At 39.6% G+C, this 21,898-nt stretch overlaps 1 protein-coding gene across 1 annotated transcript in view; it reads right to left on the bottom strand.

Moving 5' to 3' along the window:
• The window catches only part of LOC121508774 (VPS10 domain-containing receptor SorCS1), a 330,036-nt gene that overhangs the window by 64,676 nt on the left and 243,462 nt on the right, over positions 1-21,898 (bottom strand). Inside the window, exons 6-10 of the mRNA XM_041785854.1 lie at positions 15,716-15,780; positions 11,525-11,643; positions 11,227-11,316; positions 7,391-7,570; positions 2,475-2,621 (exon numbers count right to left, since the gene is read on the bottom strand). Of these exons, the coding sequence (XP_041641788.1) occupies positions 2,475-2,621; positions 7,391-7,570; positions 11,227-11,316; positions 11,525-11,643; positions 15,716-15,780 (601 nt within the window). The remainder of the gene's footprint in view (positions 1-2,474; positions 2,622-7,390; positions 7,571-11,226; positions 11,317-11,524; positions 11,644-15,715; positions 15,781-21,898) is intronic.

The raw sequence follows: 21,898 nt of genomic DNA, 5'->3' as shown, positions 1-21,898 counted from the left end.
GTGAAAACGCTCAAAAGACACTTCTGCATAAAGCGAATGTTACATTGACTTCAGTGCACTTCCTATCAAGTCTGATCCCAAACAGTATCTCCCCATTGGCTGGCCTCACCATTAATTCTGATTGGGTTAACCTTTAGCGACACTGTTCTCATTACGACCCAGCAAAATGCCAGTGGTGCAGGCCATGTTGTGACGGGCTGTTTGGAGGTTTATTAAAACTCTGACATTTCCTGACAAATGACTGTGTAATATGGAAAGAAGGTGACGTTTGCTACAGAATTCTTAATTGGTTTATCATAAAAGGGTGATTACTTTTCTACATAAAGTCATATTAAGCAAGAATGTGCTACTTTGCCTTGCAGATAAAGCACTAAAGAGGATGGAGCAGCAATAAAAGGCTTGAAATCCACTCTGTCATTTCACTTTGCTTACTTTGCATTCAAGCACACTTTAAGTGGGTGACTGACAAAACGGAGCCTTTCTGATAGACAGTCATGCTGGAGTATTTTTGTTTCTATCATTCATTTTGTTTAAAAAGGACCACAGTGGCAGCTGTTTAAAAGGAGGGCTGGATCGCATGTGAATCTTCACATCCATGTGGGCAACAACCCATACATGGTGTTAGGGAAGGGTATGAGGGTGACTGCATGGATGTTCTGTCTGTCTCATTTACTATGGGCCAACCACAGAAACACAACAGGCAAATGTCGTTGGTATGAGCCACCCAGGGGAAAAAGCTGGGCATTCATTGCTCACTATCAGTGGAGATAGTTGGTCAATCATTTTTTTACTGAAAGCCAGTCAGGAGAAAACATCTTGTCCTCAAAGAAAAGTTTACAGGGCCATTCATTTCTCTTCTTTGAATAAAGACAAGTGGTTCGGTCATTCTTTGACTGGTAACAAAAGTTTCAGCAAAAAGCTTTGGAAAATTCATGTGCCTGATGACAGACGTGGGACCCAACCAATATACTGGCTTTTCAAGGTTGTGGTATGTTTTCAAGGCCACACTGAGGGTTATATATTAAAGGTGGGGTATTCACACACAACTACTATCACCAAGGATGAAGAAAGCAGGACAAAGAAAGTCCAAGTGTTGTGAGTCATTTAATTACATAAGATGCAAAACATTTTTTAATTTATCATATATATTTTGTGGTAAAGACGGGCAAAAAAAGACCTCAGTAGTAGTAAAAGTAGTAAGTAATAACTATAGTTTTTGATTTTTAGTTTATTGTTATTTTTATTAAGTTTTACTTTAAGTTTGAGATTTCAGTGTAGTTTTTATTATTTTTAGTTGGGTTGTCTTTTTGGGATTTATTCTACAAAAATGCTTTATTTTAGTGTAGTTTTTATCAGTTTTAATTTGGTTGTTAGTCTGGGTTTTATTTTTAAAAAAAAATGCTTTGTTTTTAGGGTAGTTTTTATTTGTTTTAATCAAGTTGTTATATTGGGTTTTATTTTGCAAAAATGCTTTGTTCAAGTATAGTTTTAATTAGTTTTCATTTTTAATTTTAGCTTTTGCAGTGATAAGGGATACCTAGGGGCAAGACCCAAAATGGCAAGAAAAAATAAACAACATATAGTTTTTAAAAATAAATCCAAGCAGACTGCTCTTTACTCTCATTTTGACAAGCCAAATTGGAGATTTTCTTCCTTAATTTTATTTCGGTTTGTTTTGTAAGAACAAAATAATCAGTAGGTTTTTTTTAGTTTTTTATATAAAGCTTTGTTTTCATTTAATTTCAGTTAACTTAAAGTTGTTTTCCCTTTTAGTTTTAGTTATTTAGTTAGTTTTAATGAACAATATAACCATGGTTCTTTGATTGCATAAATCAAGCAAGTCAGTGGTAACAGGGTTTCCATGAGTATTAAATACTCTTATGCATTATTTGTGTCAGTATGAAATAAGGTAACAAATTTAGGTTTTGTTACTTTTGCCATCAAAGATTCAACTTTGTGATATGAACACGGTGAGTCTCCACTTAATGGCAACCATTTTAAAGGTTTAGCTGCTTTAATTTTAATGTTAGACCAGAAAGATTCGTCTGGCCTCCCAGAGGCCTGTGTCTGTGAGGTCAAAAAGAAAAAGAAACCCTCTAAGATTCTTTGTCTTGTTTGTCTCAACTTTTACTCCTGAGTGAAAACACATCTGGACTATGAGAAACAGCCAACTTTCAGGAGCTTTCATGAGGAAAGAAAGATAAAAAAAAGAATCCTCTGCTTCTCTGTCTGACACCTCTTTTTCTCTGTGCTTCTTAAATGGGAGGCTGGCTTATTGGACTGAATCAAAATGGCTGACCTTTCAGCTCAGCAGCCTCGGAGCACTCAGCTTTGACGGGCGCTGCTCTTTCCGAGCGCGGCCTCTCATTGCTGCTGGGATCAGTCAACTCCTGTCAAGGCCTCTCTTTGATGGAGGCACACAAAAATAAAAACACGTCTGAGCGCAGCACACTAGAGGAAACGCGGACGCTCACCAGGACACAGTACACGCTGTTTCCCTTCAGGTCTTTGCTCGGGGCCTGCAGTAACCTCCAGTCTCTGCCTCTGTTGTAGGTGATGTGCGTCTTTACTTGATTGTCTGTCTTTTTGTTGGCGAGGAACATCCCCTTTATTCCTGCAACCTGGAGAATAAGAAGGAGAAGCAATGAAAACAGAGGCAGGCTTCACATTGGTATCATACATTCCCATAAATAAATGAAATACGCTGCAGAGCAACTCACACGCCCCGTGGCGATGAAGCCACACACGCTAACCTCTTCTGTATTCTGCATACAGCCACAAACACTGAGTGGGAAATAATCGCCTGCCTGGGGGACTTTTGAGTAATCAATGTGTGCCTTAAATGAATCTGACTTCTTGTTGGAGGCCTGAAGGAATAGCTTAGGGATACTAAAGTGAGTCAGTGACAGTCGTATCAGGCAACGAAACTCCACTTTGGTAATTGACAGATACTTCAATCTGCCTTGGAGGAGAGATTTAGCATATTTTAAATTCTAGGTGGCAACCCCAATCAAGACAGTGGATTTGATTCACTGAGGCCATAGACAGACATGAGCAGCATCATCAATACGTTTATTTTTGATTGAAAAATGACTTTTGGTGCTGATATGTCTTTAAAAATGACATGATGCTTTACAACAAGAGGCCTGAAAACTGGAATAGAAACTAGTGAATGAATGAGTACTGGATAAATAGTTAAAGATTTAGAGTAGTACGATGCTCCACTTTTATCCTTTAAGGGATTGGAATTTGGGTTTGGAAGATGAAGTGAAATGAAAGAATCTTTAAGAATTTTCATCAATCTGTCCCCCATTCTTTATGGGAGGTTTGTTTGATCAGTTCAGTTTAATCCTGAACTTTCATATCGTTAGCCTCATAGCATACCTGCTTCAGCCATTTTTTTGGAGCAAACTGTGATATCTTACTAACTCAGCTCTCCTAGCGCTGCTGATTCATTGTGCCTTGTTGCTTTTATCCTAAGCCAATCAGAGAGCTTGTTACAGTCCATAATCACTGTATGCCTAATTCATCTATTAATAATTATCTATTAAGTCACTTTTATTTGTTATGTAGTCCTTGTTGTGGCCTTTCATTTAAAAAAAAAAACTTGTTCGTGCATCTTCTAGAACTTACTGCTACAGGATAGAGAAATAAATCATTTGTGTTTGCCAAAATATTTTTTTTCTTAACCCTTAGAGCCCACAGCTATTTTTTTCACCATCATGTCTCGTCTGGACTTTTTAAAAAAGCTTATACGTAAAACATCAACCCTGTGGTGCTCAGTCAAGCTCTATGCATCCTTTTATTCAGGACAACCTGGGCTTTAAGAATATATTTACTACAGTAATTTCACTGGAATTAAAAAAAAAAAAGAATTATTGGAGTCTAAAGACAAAACAAAAAACAGATTCTTATTGATAACATACCGTTAACAATAGTGACTAAGCCTTTTCTTTACACAGCCTTGTTCTCCCATCACTTGGGGACAGAATAGTGAAAAAAATAAACATTCTGTGACTAAAGGTTTTCAAAATACAGTGCTTAACAAATTTTTTAGACCACCTGTCATATTTGTCTCAAAGAACCATCCAGCATCATGAAGTGCTTTAATGCGGACTCTTTCATTTTCAGTGAGCTCTCTATATTTTACCATTTTGAACAGGAATGAGGAATTTCAAACTGAATTCACCCAAATTTGAGCCGGCTCACTGGGCTTCTGTGAGAGGTTAGAAATGAATCAAGCATAACATTCAACCACTAAAACTAATTTTTCTGTTCAGAAATGCAAGTAAATAACTATAATTTGACATATTAATCAAGAAATAATAATGCGCTTTACTATTTTTTCAGTTTGTTGTAAATCAGTAAATTTGAAAATTCATGGATAACAATAATAATTATATTTTAGCATTAAAAACATCATTTGGGTTAAAGAGCTTCTACATATTGATGTATTAACCATTGCAGAAACATAAAAAATGATTTTGGTAATTACCAATGCTGTTAATTTAGGGCAGCTGTGGCATAAACCTAACTTTGGTTAGGGTTAGGGTGGTCTAGTAAATTTGTTAAGCACTGTATCTACATATATACAAAGAAAAAGTCCTTGTGCTTTTTTGTGGTTAGATTTATTTGTGCCGACCCTTTAAGCGGTAAATTGAACTTAAAAAACAGCTTGATTTTGGTGGACAGCCCCTCCCACAGTGTGTCGTATGTCAACAAACATTGGCGCTGCCCCTTGAAGAGAGCCAAAGTCAATGATCAAAAATAGATTAAAAATTGATTTAAAAAAAGATGCTTTTTATCAGATCTAACAATGTGGATTAAATCTCCAAAGACCCCAAAAGGTCACTGAAGTTCCAGGCTCGGTACACCGGTGTTCTTTAGGGCTACAGAGACATCGATGGTAGCAAATGAACGGGAAAACGGTCAGCTTTCGGAGGAAGGAGTGCCTTATGGTTCAAAAGTTACCAAGCAATTTGCAAAGGGGTAAGCCTGCAGCACTGATCTGTGCCATGTGAGCTCAAAGGGTTAAAAAGTGACTAAGCCAATTATGCTATGAGGCTAACAATATGGTTTACTAGAGTTTTCTTTAGATTTTACTCAATGTTCAAGAAATGCTTAAATGTAATGAATTTGTTGCCAGAGCAGAGTACTTCAAAACAAATAATAATAATAATAATAATAATAATACAAAACTAAAAAAAACAAACTTATTTGCGTATTAGTTTTCTTACTTATTCACTCACTTTTAAATATTATAAAAGGTTTTATACTCCGTGTCACTGGAGGCCTGTGTGCAGCTGTCCTGAAGGTACATCCTGTCCATTTACTTCTCCAGCAAAAGTTAAGCACAGAGCCTCTGAAGGTTCAAGGACAGACTGAACTTGATTTGAACTTCTGATCACAAGGCTCAGACGTGAGACTTGCAGACTTCCAAACCTCATAGCTACGAAAAGGTAAATAAGCCGCACTTCTTCACCATTCAGGAAGTCTCTCAGCACACTCCCAACCAAGATCTAACTGGCTTGTTTTATACATCCCTGAGACTTCAGTCTGCTGGCAATAACTTACTTCTCTGAGAACAGCTTCAGATAGACCAGACAGGAGCTGACATGGGTACTTAGATTACTTTGATTTTGTAATGAGTAATGTAGGGCATAGTTTTGCCATTTTGTTAATACTTTTCTTTTGATGATAATAAACAGTCAGAGAATGTAAACCATGCTTATGTTCAGTATCATGTTTTTCCTCCATCTCGATTTTATGTAATTAAAACTATATTTTTGAAGTTTAATATACTGTATTAGATATAGTACCTAAAAGTAGATTAATTTTCTATATCAAATCAAATGATCATATTCTCTATTTTACTTGGCCTACTGACATCAAACAAAAACTTAAGAAGGCTCAACAATCACACTTTCTACACTAAGTGATTGCAATGTAAAATGTGGCTTTGTTTTTATTCTGTCATGTGAGAAAATAGTGGATGATGAATACCGTTGTGACTGTGGATCCCCAATGGTTAAGTAATCTGTTATTAGATACGTTTTCAGTTATACGTCACTGAAAGAAAAAATCCCCAAATTCCTTTCTCTAATTGGCCACAAAAAAAGAGAAAGAATAAAAGAAGCCCCTCGAAGCCTCTGCAGTTTTGTCCTCTATTTCCTGTATGCACGCTGGCATGTAGCAGCGAGCTAGCATAATGTAAACATTCTGTGCCAGAACGCCTGCATCGCTACTGAGCTAGTGAGATGGCAGAGAGAGCAGTATTACACTGTGGAATTATCTCCATGATGTTGGATTTTTGAATGAAAGGGGCAACCTTTAAGTTGTACTGGAAGCTGCATTATTGGACACAGTATTGCGGCAGTTTTACAGAACTGGACCACATTTTTCTATCAAAACAAGAGCAAAGAGCCACACTGAAAGCTTATCATGACAGAGAAGATGTTTTTGCTCTTCTCCTGACTGGCTTCTGCATGAGTTTTATCCACCAATAAGCTCCACCCTCTAGAAACTATGGCAGCCCTTGTCTGTCGAGCTCAGGTTACTACTGGAGCTTTGCATTCTACCTCATTTTGTCTTGTCACTTTGAGTGATAGACATTACGTTTGAATTCTTAAGAAGTCCTGTCCTTCCCAATTGCTTTGTATGGGATTTTCTGGATGAATGGAAAGAATGTGTCTATCTGGCATGTCTATTTATCAGTGTCCTCCAGTTAGAAGGGTGAAACAGTAAGCACCAACAGAAACAAGTATACTTCTGGCTTCACTTATCATGTTCATGTAACTTAATGGTTAATTAGCAGTTAATTTTTCCTTCAGTTCCTGGTAGACTAACTATCAAACCATTTATTTCCTGAGGCTCAGTATTAGCTTTAAAGTTGCTTCTTTTTTCTTTTTGGATTAGGTACATTTTGTGCAGTAATATCTGCAGTTATTCATCAAAGAAAGAAATAATCTCAGCCTCCCAAAAAATCTATATCCCTGGTGCAATCCCCTTTCTCGCCTTTGTTGATGTCAGCACTTTGAAGCTGCTTCGTATTCACACAATGTGCTCCGAGGACTGTAGGCCTACTGCAGCTGGGTTCCCTTCCAAAATGACAAAACTAGTATGTTCCATCATCTCTGCCTCCTAGCTCTGAAATATTGATCAGTGTTCATAATAAAGTTGCTGGCTGGGCACTCATCAAGGAGGCCTTTATACGATACAGTTCAAAATGAAGAAAATGGCTTTAAAGAATACTGCAGCCTTTAAAGGTGGGGGGGTGGTAGACGTCGTGAGCATCATATGCATCAAAAACTAAAGCGTCTTCAGTTTGCTGCTTTAAGCAAACATGTTAATATTAAACATGATAACATAGGACATGAATTTATTCATTTACCTCATAGAGGTCAACCATGACGTTGCCCTCAGGGCCCATGCTGCTGACCACATTCTCCAAGGCCAGGGTGTAGAAGACTCCAGATGTGTCTGACACGTACAGGTTGTAGGTTTCATTCTGATTCCACTCCTGCACGGCTGCAACCACACGGTTTTCATCAGTACTGATCACATGCAGGTCCTGGTAGAAGAGAGTATAAAGATAACATCAAGAGAGAACAGCGATAGTAAGTTCATCAGGATACCACAGTCATCTTTTTTTTTTTCACTTTCATGCTTTTGATCAATCATGGAGCTATTTTGTTGTGCAGGTTCCATGTGCCCTTTTAATACCTGAGGGGAATTCCACAGCTTTAGTTTGGTCTTTTGTGAATCATGGACGGATTTGTCACAGACTGCACTGTTAACTCAAGTTTGGTCTGTAATTACATTTGCAAGTAGACAAAAATGCACAGTGCATAAGGAAATTTTTTTACAGAAGAGATCAGGAAATAAACAAAGACTAGCTGACTCTTAGTTTTCACAACCAGGAAGTGATCTTTATACAGCAAAGCTAAAGTAAAAAGAAGTGGAAGAGTCACTGAAATATGGAGAAACAGCTGATCTAAAACTGTTAAAGGCCACCACTGGCTAAAGTCACTATTGTGCAAAAATGTTGAACCTGTCCTTTTAACTAATGCTGTAAAAACTGGGTGAAAGCTGAGATTTCTAGTTGTACTATGAAAGTCTCATTTAAATGCATACAGGCTCTACAGCAAGCGTCCAAATGCAATAATACTCTGTAGCAAGTTAGCCAATAATAAATAAAAAATAAAAATATGTAATGTAAAATAAGCGACTGCATACTTATTCACCCCTTTCAAGTCAGTATTTAGTAGAGTCACCTCTGGCTGCAGTCACAGCACTGAGTCTGTGTGGATAGGTCTCAGTCAGGCTTGCACATCTGGACACTGCAATTTTACTCCATTCTTCTTTGCAAACTGCTCAAGCTCCTTCACGTTGCATGGGGATTGAGCACGAACAGCCACCAATGTACTTCAGAGTGGGGATGGTTATTTGTGGTGATGTTAGGTGTCTGAAAAACATAGCGTCTTGTCTGATGGCCAAAATTCACCATTTTGGTCTCGTCAGACCAAAGCACTTTCTTCCACTTGACCATTGATTCTCCCACATGACTTTTGGTTAACTCCAGTCCAGATTTAATGAGTGGCCTCCTCTTTTCCACTCTCACATAAAGCTTTGACTGGTGAAGAACCGGGGCAACAGCTCTTGTATGCAACTTGTATTTACTCAGTTAGGAACCTTTTTCATCAAAAATGAAAATTGGAACAGACCCTAGCTTCCATGTGCAACCCAACCTAACCTTTAGGCGGAGCTGGAAAGAGAACACTGAAGTAAAAAGGCAGTTACTTTGGTTAAAATGTACCTAAGTAGCAGTACAAGTACTGGCCAATAAATGTACTTGAATAAAAGTAAAAATATTTCATTAAGAATTCACTCAAAGTACTGAGTTGCTACCAAGCAATCTTTCCTTATTGGCAGTAACAACATAAGCATATCTCCAACCAGGTTGTGTAGGTAAAGTCACACCTTTACTTGTAATTTACAAATAAACAGGCTGTGCTGCAGCACTACTGTGCAGCAGTTTTGCTCCAACTGAAGGCAAGTGTCCTCACACACTGGAAGCAAGTCTGAAGCGCTGTGCAACACAGCACAGCCCGGAGCAGTTCGAGAGGGCATGGGAGACTGAGTTCATGTTGAAGTAGAAAGTCGACAGCCGATTATTTTGCCTTTTTGGGATTGTTTTGCTGTTCATTCGACTTGATTCCATTATTTTATTAATTCTGCCATATGTGAGTACATTTTGAAGTTAAAAGGTTCATATGCCCCATTAAAGATGTGTGGTAACATGTAAGATTCTTTGGTTTTCACCTCAGAAGTTAATCTTTCTTGGATAACAGCACGGACTACCTGTTGCATTTGTCACAGAAAGAGATGTAAAGTCAATCTACTGACAGGGGTCTGTGCAATATGCTGTATTTTGAAGTTTACTGGATACTTTGCATGTTTATTCCAGCTGTTTTGACTGATATGTTCTATGTGGATGCAGTTTGGCTGCGGCTGGTGCTGAAAATCGGCCTGGCACGTATCTCCAACTGAGCAAAGATGAGTGGCGCTTCTCGGAGGTGCTTGATCGACTAGAGAGGAAGCGGTTTGTTCTGCAGTGTGGATTGTGGTGCAGCTGTTGCATGTGTGAATTAGGGGTTGTAATAAAGTGGAATACAACAGATGTTTGGAATGGGATTGGGAATCATTGTCCTGCTGTGTGCTACTGGCCATCATGTGAAGTCAAAGCCAAACTACCGGCCAGTTTCATGTCGTTGACAGAAATCTAGAACTTTATTTTTACTTTTTTTTTTTTTTTTGCTCAATAAAGGATGCTGTTTAGCATGTGATGAAGTGCAACACTTCTCCCAATATACACTTAAAGGGCACATATTTTACCCTTTTAAGACCCCTTTATATTGGTCTCAGAGGTCCCTAAATCATGCCTGTGAAGTTTGTTGCTGAAAAAACAGTGCAGTATAGGATATTTGCATGTCTAAAAACCCCTCTGTTTCAGCCCTGCTCAAAAACGAGCTGTTTCTGTGTCTGTGGCTTTAAATGTTAATGAGCTGTCTGACTCCACCCCTGACTCTGCCCTGTCAGGAAATGGATGTGGCTTCATGGATGTGACTCTCAGCTGGCAGTGGCGAGGAGGATCAAAAAAGGAGGGCAGAACTTTCTTCAAAACAGGAAGGGTGGGGCTAACTCCCCACATGACATCATGAGGAAAATGGAGAACGGCTTGTTTAAACACACATTTTCTGAAAGGTGGAGGGGGGGGGGTGGATTTTTCTGATTCTTGGGGGGATTGTCGACCTGAAAAAGTGTATTCTGCATAAGATGTGACCTTTAAGTAAAAGTAAAATGACTGATTTCAAAACGTAGTAAAATTACTCAATTACAATAATTGAAGTAAATGTAAGTAGTTGCATTTGACCCCTGCTGCTAGGCCATCGGCACTTCTAAAGATGCTGTCTGATTACACCTGAGAAGTCTTGAAAGATTTCTTGTTTATTCTAATTTGCATTTGACATTTTTGAAAGCTTCAGTTGGCTCATCAAAATCAAATATTTCCTCTATGCCTTTAATTGAAGCGTGTAAACTTTTAGGTTATTTTTCCACTCCTGCTGGGTTGAATCATATTCAGTAATCAGATGTACTTGATCTTCAGCGTTCAGCGTATTTTCAATAAGAGGATACTGCCGTCATTAAGACTACGTCAGGCTCATTGGGCAGAGATTATACAGCTGAGGCCATGCTGTTCGCTTGTGTGCTTCATCTACCTCTGACTGTGCCAGTAACACCTTGCAGTGAGCCGACAGCAACCAGGGCGCCTGGGGCTTGATTGAATAAAACATGCTTAATTGTCAACGGGGACGTGACAAGCGAGGCCGCGTGTGCACTGAGCAGCATGGAATAACAATTGTGGAATCACTGTGAGAGTTACTTTTGGCCTTGATTTGCCCATAAATAACAAAGAGAGTGTCACACAGAGCCAGCCATGAATGGGCGCTTGCTGCATCTTTAGCCAGCATACCAAACAGAGCTGGAAGCAAATAATGCGCCTCTGAATGCAGAAACCTCCCACATAAATGCAGCACTGCATGCTCAATTTGAAGAATGTCTCCTATGCTATTGTTAGTCAGTGATATGTAGGAATTACTGAGGATTTGTTTTTATCATTGAGATGTAATGAGTCATGTTTATTTCAATCAGGCTTTTTCTTGTTACCTTGGGCAGAGTGTACTTGGGCAGCTTCATCGGTGTGAAGACATCTCTTTTTGCAGACACGTAGTAGATTGGCCGCCCCGCCGTTGACACCTAAAGGTCATGATACCGTTGAGTGAAACACATTTTGGAAACATAAAAAAACAGATAAAACATTTTTCATCGGCACAGAGGCCCTGAAAGCTGCACTAATAGCTCCTCTCGGAGAATGACCTTGAAAAATGTCCTATAAAATCCTCAGACTTTCTGCCTCATACACCACTCTAATGCTTTTCACTGAGCAAACTGGACAATTACCTACCTGGACAAACACATACTCATCTTGCACCACAAGAGAATTGGGGTCAATGTAGCCAGGGAATGGTTTGCCCTTGTTGGCATCAGTGCAGTTCTGCAGCTTGCAGGTGACGTAGAGCGCCTCTGCTCCCACATACACACAAACACAGACACAGATACACACATGTCAAGCAACAGCATCAGCAATAGTATTAGCCAATGAAGAAAGGCAGCCTTCACCCCGAGCCAAGCGGCCTCTTTTGGCTTCCTACATTACTCGTGTCAATAAAGCAGAGCGCGGAAGGGAGGAGCCGGACGGAGGGGAAGACAGATGACCAGAAAGGCCAATTGCTTTCTTTGCCTTCAATCGCAGCGCCGGGAGGGAGCCTGTCTCCACATGTTAGCTCCTGCCAAATATGTGTCGGCTTACTCCACGTACACATGATCAATAGTGATAGTCTCTGGCTGTGTGACCGTAACATCTGACACTACTGATGTCTGCTATGTGTGTTTGTATTATTGGCTTTCTCTCTTGTGTTGGACACAGACAGTGGTAGCACTGATACACTCAAGGATTCAACATGAATTCCAAAAAAGTTGGGGTGCTGTGGAAAAGGAAAATGTCAGAATGCAATAATTTTCTGAACTCATTAACATGTTTAATTCACAATAGAACATAAACAACACATCAGATGTTGAAACTGAGACATTTTACCATTTTACGAAAAATATTAGCTTATTTTTAATTTGATGGCAGCAAAATATCTCAAAAAAGTTGGGACAGGGCCATGTTTACCATTGTGTAGCATCCACTGTTCTTTAAATAACAGTCTAATTAATGGTCTGGTAAGTGAGGAGACCAGTTGATGGCGTTTTGGGAGAGGAATGTTGTTACATTCTTGTCTGATGTAGGATTCTAGCTGCTCCACAGTCCTGGGTCTCTTTGCCAGATTTTCCTATTGCTGCAAGGTCTGGGCTGCTGGCAGGCCAGTTCAGCACCCAGGCTCCTCTATTGTGAAGCCATGGTGCTGTGATGGATGCTATATGTGGTTTAGCATTGTCTTGCTAAAGCAGACTTTTTCTGGATGGGAGCACATGTTGCTCTTAAACCTCTGAATACTTTCAGTGTCGATTCACTAATGCAACCCCATACCATCAGAGATACAGGCTTTTGAATTGCGCACTGATAACTAGCTGGATTGTCTCTATCCTCTCCTCAACAGCATCTGTGGTTTGCAAAAAATGTGACCACAGAACAGTTTTCCAGTTTTCCTCAGTCGATTTTAAATGAGCTTTGGCCTCGAGAAGATGCTGGCATTTCTGGATCATGTTTCCATATGGCTGCTGTTTTGCATAACCCAGCCTTGACTTGTATTTGTGGATGGCATGTGGAACTGTGTTGGTAGAAAATTATTTGTGGAAGTGGCCTTTATTCTGAGCGGGGGATAGTGGATAGGATTTTGAGTTAAGGGGTCAAACTTCATACTTCATGTTGCCATTTAGTTGACATAACATGCTCATAGCTAAAAATCTCAAGTTGGCAGATTTTTTTCTCTAATAGAAATATATTATTTCAGCTGGCTCACCTAAAGTAGTTGAGTTCATTCACTTTTTTTACAGTGTAAAATCCACATACAGTATTTTAGACACAAATTACTGAACCATTGCCCTTCTTTAGTTTTGAGAGACTCTGCCTCTCTAAAATGCTTCTTTTATACCCACTCATGTTACTGGTTTGTTGTCAGTTAACCTTATGCCGCAAAATGCTTCTCTACCATTTACTTTTCCAGCCTTTTCTTGCCCTGTTCCTACTTTTTTGAGATGTATTGCAGCCATCATATTCAAAATGAGCTAATATTTTTTCATTAAATGATCCAATTTCTTAGCTCTATCATCTGATATGTTGTTCCTGTTCTATTTTAAATAAAGCCTTTATATAATTTATAAATTCTCTCCACTGGCATCATTTTTGCTCATGTTAGTATTACAGTGATCACTGCTTCACCTATTAACATAATCCTTACTTTTATAATCATTACTAGAAGAGTTAAATTGAATCTGAGACCTACTCTACTTCACTGCTTTATTTATTAATGAGAGTTCTCTCTATTCTATTACCATCCTAACTGCTAATGCCAATACTACATTGTTCTGTTTTCTATCAATCAAAACTGCTACTCCTAATCTTTCACTTATCTTTATCTTCATCAGGAGAGTTAAAATGATTTCCTTCAAAATGGGAGCTACGTTTATGTTCACAGCTGCCATAAAAGTGTCTTTGATTTGGTGTTTTGTTGTTTCTCTTGTCCCTCTCCTATTTCAGCTTTTCTCAACCCTTACCCCTCCTTGAAGCCCTCACCAACCCCAGCACAGCTTCTGAAGAGGGCTGTCAAAATGAGTCTGGACTGCTCGACAGCCCTGCCCTATAGTTAGGGAAGGTTTTTGTCAGCACTGTAATGCAGCTTAACACTCCTGGTGTAGGGCTCATGGTGGTTAATGCTGGTCCTTATTGTGATAGGGTACAGTCTTTATTACAATAAGAATGCTTGAGTACAGCAGAGAGTACCGTCTAGACCTGCCTTTTTGTAAAGTGTCTTGAGATTACTTTGGTTATAAGTTAGCGCTCTATAAACAAAAAAATAACTGATTTATTGATTGATTGATTGATTGACTGATTGAAAATATGGATTTTCACACAACAGAATATATCAAACAGAAATGGGAGAGGGAAGTTAATCTCTAAATAAAAGATGAAAGCTGGTCAAATATGTGGAATTTTGTATGGAAATTTACAAATTCTGATGTGTGGCGGGACTTTGGTTGGAAATGCTGTATTCGTTTTTTTTTTTTTTTTTTTTTTTTTTTGACTCCAAAGCAGGAAGCACATTTTGCAGGACGAGACACCAAATGTTTGAGGCAGTGTGGGCCTCAGGAGGCCAACCACTGGCACATTTTCAGAGAAAGCCCAAGGATAAAACCATTTTGGTTAGAGTTTCATAAAGCATTTAAATCCATTATTGAACATGACATATCGCTACAGTTTGCCACTTAATTGATCTTGTGTGCACACTTTACCTCTCACATGTTGCAATTTGTTCCTTATACTTAAAAAAGAAAAAGAAAAAACTGAATTGCAGAAGAAACTGGGTTACTTTTCATGTATATGATGTTTCTTGATGTCTGCCTTACAGAACTGAAAAATAAAGAATTAAAAAAAAAATAAAAGAAATATGGATTTATGAGATTTGCAAATCATTGCATTTAGTGTCCCATTTTTTTTTTGGACTTGAGGTTCTTAAATAGAGCAAGAAACAATATTGCAAAAATGTAGGTGGCTCAACCGAGAGAGAATAAATAAACTGACAGGGTTTGATAGGCTGATATTAATGCACTGGATAAAACAAAACACAACTCTATGCAGTGTCAGAAAGATACTAAACAGTTAATCTACCTGTACTGGCAGGATAAAGGTTGGTTTTAAAGCCAAGGCTAGGGATATCTGCATTGATGGCATCTTTTTCAAAAGACTACTCTTTGGCAAGCCCATAACAACAAGGCTTTTACCCTCCTGAGGGACTGAAGCCATCTAATGATGGGTTTCTACACATCTGAAGTGAGGTTAAGTGGTGACATGGAGCTGGAATAACCCAGAAAAGACACTGAGTATTTGGAGAGAAAATTTGCAATCCCCCCCAAAAAAACCCACAAAAATGAAAATAAAGATTTCTTTCAAGGAATCAGGAACAAGGTGAAAGCATCAAGTGCTAGGTGACATTCATTAAAAAAGTACAAAGACACATTCTTGACAGCTGAAGAATGGATTTTACCAGAGGTGATAGAATAACTGAGATAAAATAGGGAAGGAAAAGAAAATAAGGATCAGACTCAAGAAGCAAATTTAGTCAAATACAATCGATCGTCCCACAATCTCCTGGTGCTTTTTGTCATTCAGGAGGATAAGTCATATCTTTGTGTACCTTCGACAGTGCCACTGAGCTAAATCACTTGCTTTTAAAAGCATTATAATATATGCATTACTTTTCTCTCCATTGTCATTGTGCGTCCCCAGACTGGGCCATTCCTGCTGTCCCTTTGCATTACCCCTATTGGAATTGTCCACACAACTCCCAAATCCTCTCTGCTTTAACACAATGCCCACAATACAGTACAAAGACAGGAGAAAATGGAGAGCTGAACTTGGAATTCAATTACTCACGTCCTTCAGAGATGCTGGTTTCCAGGTGGATTAGGCCGGGCTCTTTGTCCAAACCCATTTTGGACCTGAAAGGCAGACAAATGTGTTTCAGGAACATCACCATGGTCTTTTACCTTCGGGCAGATGCTACCTACCAGCCTGGCTAATGACCGACCTGAAAGATGTACCCTGCAAAGTCAGACACATTTATAACAACAGAAAAGTCAACTAAAGTGCTATGACAGCTGTGGCAAATATCAGCAGGCCATGGCTGCAGGAATCACTGTGTCTTTTGTCCATTGTTGAAGGCATTTGAAAGAGGACCTAAGGTTTACTGCACGATCTAAATGTTTAGAGCCCCTGGAAGGTCCTTTTTCTCCCCCAGACGGATGGAGGAAGATGTTTCCCGACATCATTAGCAGAGGAAAAGCCATTGATTTTTCTCGCTACAGTAGGGATGTCCACAGATGGAATAGCATATAATCATTATGGCATTAAATATGTATTAAAAAGACTGGGGGATCAGAGGAGAGGCAAAGACGGCGCACACATCGAGTTGGAGAGAACAGGGAGGTGGAGAGACATGAGGGAGAGAAAGAGAAAGGGAGGATGTGTCGACAGGTAGCGCACACGAATGGAGAAAGAAAGAAAGAGGGTCTGTGTAAGGGAAATGAGAAGCAGACGGAGGGAGACAGTCAGAGACCACCAAAGCTCCTCATCATTATACGTATTGGTAGTATTGGTGATTTCCCAGATGAAACGCAGCTGTGAATAGGATGGCCTACTTAATCTGCACCACATTTCCATTTCCTCTGAATAATCCATTCAGGTACCCGAGAACAGTGTGAGACAGGCAAAGAATAAGTCTTTGAGTTAGAGAAGCTTTACGGTTTGTTTAAACTTTTCACCGCTCAGTGATGGGAGGCAAAACTCTGTGTCTCAGTCGTGTCTTTGTGTCTGGATCATACTGGTTTGAACAGCAGCGTGGTCTCTGAATAGACCTGATCATTGTCTTCACATGGACATGATAACTAGAGTTTAAGCATCTTGTTTTGTGAAACCTGAGAGCTCTGAAAAAAAAACAGGACAGTGTGACATGTTCACTCTAGAGCTGCTTAATGAGGGCAAATTTTGATTATTTCTATCAATAATGAGGTAGTGATAATCATAACAAAGATAACCTGAATAAATTAAAAATTGAGTTTTTCAGTGATGACTTCATTTACTAAGGGAAGCCATTCAAACCTGCCCGGCCCTATTTGAAAAAGTCATTGCCCCCTAAACCTACTATCTGTTTTGTTTTTAGTATAAATGTCTGTCATTCTATTACCATCAAAATGAAACTGTGTCATCTTCATCAATGCTCAGTACTTGTTCCAATGTTTTGCGATCAGTGGAGATCAACAGGTCTAATTGTCTCACCTCTACTGCAAAAACTGTGATAGGGAGGGCCTTAGGGATTTCAGGGTGTCATTTGGATGGCAAAAATTGAAGGACAAAGGATTCAACCAATGATGCACAGTGAGAGTCAACGACTTGCACATTGCTCTCTTATTGGCCCTGTAAGCCTGGCTGTGAATCCAGTTAGATGGCAAGTGTAACAATGATATTGATGAAAACAAAGCAAAACATGCCAGCGAGTGCGCCTTCAGGCCTGCAGATGTTGTTCTAGATTCTTCCATGACCTCCTGGATGAGTCACTAATGCACTCTTGGAGTAATTTTGGTAGGCAGGCCAGTCCTGGGAAGGTTCACCACTGTTACAAATTTTCTCCATTTGTGGATAATGGCTCTCACTGTGGTTAACTGCAGTCCAAAAGCCTTAGATAGGTTCTGTTACCCTTTTCAGGCTGATAGATGTCAGTGAATTTGTTTCTTATCTGTTCTTTAACCTCTTTAGATGGCCCCATGATGTGTTGCTTTTTGAGAACTTTCAGGCTTCCGTCGGAGATGAAAACGTTATACTTCCATTTCATTTTGAAAAAGTTTTCCGTAAAATCAGGATGGTTTTAGGAAATGTCCGCGTTAGCAGGGAACCACTGAAAATGACTGAAAACTCTGTATTATATATGCCAAGCCTGTACGTGGCACTGTAACGCTGCCACGGAAATGCACCAAGAGAGAAGAAGATCACAGAAAACTGACACAAACTTTCTTCTAGTTACCCTTCTGGTTGTTCTCCGCGTTGAATTTAAGAACATATGATGTATGCTGTTTGCTGGGGTGGTAAAAGAACTTCTGCAGCACAAACACAACCCTGTAATCAGCCATGGTTATTTTGGTTCGACATGCGCATGTGGCATAGGTGGACTATGCAATATATTCATTATAAGAACGATGGGATTGGCTGTCCACATGGAGACAAAACTGCAAGCCTTTACAGATTTGTTCACTCTGGGACCCGGTTTCAAAAAGTAGTGTTTACGGCTTCCCAAAACACCATTTCCGTGTGGATGAAACTTCGATATGACAAAAACTTTTGCGTATACTTCTGAATTCGTCTCCGTGTGGGCGGGGCCTTAGCCTACTTCCCTTTGTCAGGCAGGTTCTATTTAAGATTTAAGAGATTTCTTGATTCAACAGGTCTGACAGTAATCTGGCCTGGATGTGGCTAGAAAAACTGAACTCAGCTTTCCAGAAAACATGGTTAATCACAGTTAATTCATGATTTAGCATGGGTAGCAATGCCTTTTTTACATAGGACCAGGTAGGTTTGAATGGCTTTTTCCCCCAAAAATGAAGTCATCATTTAAAAACTGCATTTTGGATTGTGTTGTGTTATCATAAAATATCATTTGATGATCTGAAATGTGTGACAAATATGCAAAACCTAAGAAATCAGGATGGGTGCAGATACTTTTACAGTATTGTATACCGCCCACAATTCTGATGGGAATTGAAATGTTTGCATGCATCTTCTTTTTAAACATCTGACTTGTGTTTTCAATGTTTTTTCAAGATTCAAAACAAAACAAAAATGGCCAACTTATAGTCATTTTACCTTTTTCCAGCAATAATTAAATCAAACAATTAGTGTGCCTCTTTAAATTCACCTAAGCAGTGCAACCTTTCAATTCACCTAAGTGGTGAATTGAAAGGTTGCACAGCCATAAGGACTTACTTGTAATCACTGATCATGTCAGAAACTTGCTCTCAGACAGCCTGCCTTGGTATTTACTGTGTAAAATTCCTCAGTTGCTTTTTTCTGTGACTACAATTCCTTTTGCTCTCTATCAAAAAAGCTCCTGTAGCTCGGTCGCCAAACTTTGGTGCTTTGTCTCAATGTGAAGCTGAACTTAACAAAGTCTCATGCTGTCATTGGATAGCACCTTTCAGCACATTTTTCTGCTTGTTCCAAAATCTGTCTCCTCTCTCTAAAAATCTCTCAATTTTTCCCGGCATTTTGCTGAAGTTAGCTAAGCAGATCACTCTTTTTTTGTTTTGTTTTCAAAGACTCAGTCTTCATGCCCTTTTTAAACTGCTGTTGTAATGCCTTGAGAGGCAGATTTTTGCAAATTCTGAAAGTTATTTTGCATGGTTCCAAGTCTGACTCTCAGAGCGGTTGACTACCTAGGAGTAGCCTCAGTCAAGTGAGGTATTAGAAAATCAAATTAAAGTGTCTTACTCTTGAATCAATAAAGGAAAAAAAAAACTTTGATTAGTCTTTTGGCAATGAAAGAAGTCAATTTAGTAGGAAGAAAACACCTTAACTCCCAGCTGGTTGGTTTGAACAACCCTAAGTGACGACAGGTTTAATATTTGCTCTTTTCTCTTATTGCCAGAAATGAGGCGGATTTATTATATCTACAACATGATGTTAGCATTAATGGTACGAAGCAGACCTCAGCCACAGTGGTCTAACAGTACCGTGCTAGGCATGTTTGGGCTAAAAATGTAGGCCAAAGTAAGGCGTAGATGTTCTGAGTAAGCTATCTGATGGCACCATTGGGTGGGACAGAGTATTAATACAACCCTGTTAGTGCTTTGGGTGTCCTTGCATTTTACCAGGGGCATGGGAAAATGATCTGTTGAAAATATAACTAAGTCCACATCTTCAGGGCACAGTTAGAGGTGGATGTGGCGAGTAAGCATGGCATAGGGTACCATCCGGGCAGGTAGTACGGTTGCAACGAGCCCCTGGTCAAGTTGTAGATGTCCCAAGAGTCGAAAAACTTCTATTACCAGGGGTGAAAACGCTGGAAGAAAAGAGATGCTGTCAAGCTTAACCTCAGCTACGGAGTGAAACATGCGTCGACACCTGTTGAGCATGCTTCTGGGACCATATAATTCAAAATAATTATTTTGTGACAAAAAGTCCTCAAAATATTCACATTTTTACAAAAAGTCCTGCTTTTTGGAATTTGAGTCATTATTTAAAGATGATGGACACACCACAACCTCTCTGTGTCTCTTCCTCCCTATTATGAGTCATTCAGGCTCACTTATTCAGTTTATAAGTCTGTGCACATGCATAATGTGGGGACAGAACGGCCTGCCATTGGTTGACTGCTTAGTCACAATGCACTCTGGACTATAAAAAGACAATATGGCAGCAGGCTAACCCACTAGCTGCAGGAAAGATCGTAAAATGGATTATAAATAGATAAAAAGACATCCAATATCGGAGTTACTGGTGGGGATTTAATCTTCAAAGACCCTGGGAACTTAGCCAAGTTCCAGGTTGGCTAGAAAATGTTCTCTAAGAGCTACAAAGGGGTGGATAGCACAATTAAAATGGTATAATGAAGGGCTTTCAGATGAAAAGACAAAAAACTTTTTATGCTTCAAAAGCCATTAACTTTGAATAACACATATCTCATGTTTTGGTATGAGATAACGCCAGTTTTACAGGGTTAGGGACTGTTGTGAAAATTTGCTGACCTGGCACGCCAGATGGATTTGTTTCACACATTCATCTGGCAAACCTTCCACAGACAGCGTTTGGGAAAGGGCAGAGACAGAATGAACATTCTGTCTGTAACATCTTTATGAGCCCATCAGAGCAACAAAACATGTGACATAGCCATTGCCGAGCTGCGCGCCTGCGGAGGAGTAAACTCCATAGAGAACTGCAATAACACAAACCATGGCGACTTTAGACATGTCAGTACACGACTTTTGTCATTTTTGAAAAGAAAACAACTCACTGCTGTTCTTTGTTCTTACTTTAACAAAGAAATGTCGTCAAGTACTGATAAAACTAGCGCTTTAGCAGCATCCACGCTAATCTTGTCCTAATAGCACCGGCCTGTTGTTGCTGCTTGTTTAAGTCGCGACTCTGCCGTGCCCGAAAGTTCTGCCCCTCATCACTGATTGGTCCTGTCACTTTCTAACCAGGTCCAAACGGCTCAGATGGGAGCTTTGCAAGATGGATTTGCCAGTGGGAAACATGGAAACGAGTGTATCAATCTGTTTTGCAAGGTTAAAAATTTGCTGGAATCAAACCTGTTCCAAAAAAGCAATGATGGACGAAAGTTATGGCGTTGGTGTGCTAGTACGATTATAACAAATGATACTGATTTCTGCAACATTCTGACATTATAAGGCTTAACCCGTTAATTTTGGCTGTCAGTTGCCACTAGTGAAGATAACAGAAAAGTGGGCGGTACCTATTGAGCTCTGTGGTGATGATAGATAGCACCACATAAGTCAGCAGAAATTTTATTCTAACAAGATTTTGACCTTCACTTATTACATCAAGGTTTTCATCGAAAAAAAGTTGTCGGAAGGTTAAGTCACAACTGAAGAGATGATGCTTCAAAAATATGGCACACAGCACGCTCCAGATGTTTTTGTCAAGACTTGTAATGTCATATGCAAACCCTTTCATGCCTGCTCCCTGATTAAGCTCCCTAGCTGATTACAATTGTATGCAGGGGAATTAAATGTTCCCTTTGTAGGATTTTGTGCCTTTTACACGGACCTATGCTGTATAAGCAAGCACCGTTCAGGCTGACCAAATGGGCTTACAAATCTTCATCTTCACATGTTTGGCGGACACATGCACAGCAGACATAAGCTCCCTGTGCAGCCTCATTACCAGGACTTGCACCACACCTACCACACAGCGTGCGTCCCAAAAATAGAACTCTGACAGCTTCTGCAGCATCAGCCCTCCAGGCTCCCTTCACTCCTGGCTGCCCCGCTTGTTACTACCCTGACAGTTCTGCTGCAGTTTGTTAGGGGGAGGAGGGGGGGCTTTTTG

This window comes from Cheilinus undulatus, linkage group 4, assembly GCF_018320785.1.
Source record: "Cheilinus undulatus linkage group 4, ASM1832078v1, whole genome shotgun sequence".
NCBI lineage: Eukaryota > Metazoa > Chordata > Actinopteri > Labriformes > Labridae > Cheilinus > Cheilinus undulatus.
This window is presented reverse-complemented; position numbering and strand designations above follow the sequence as displayed.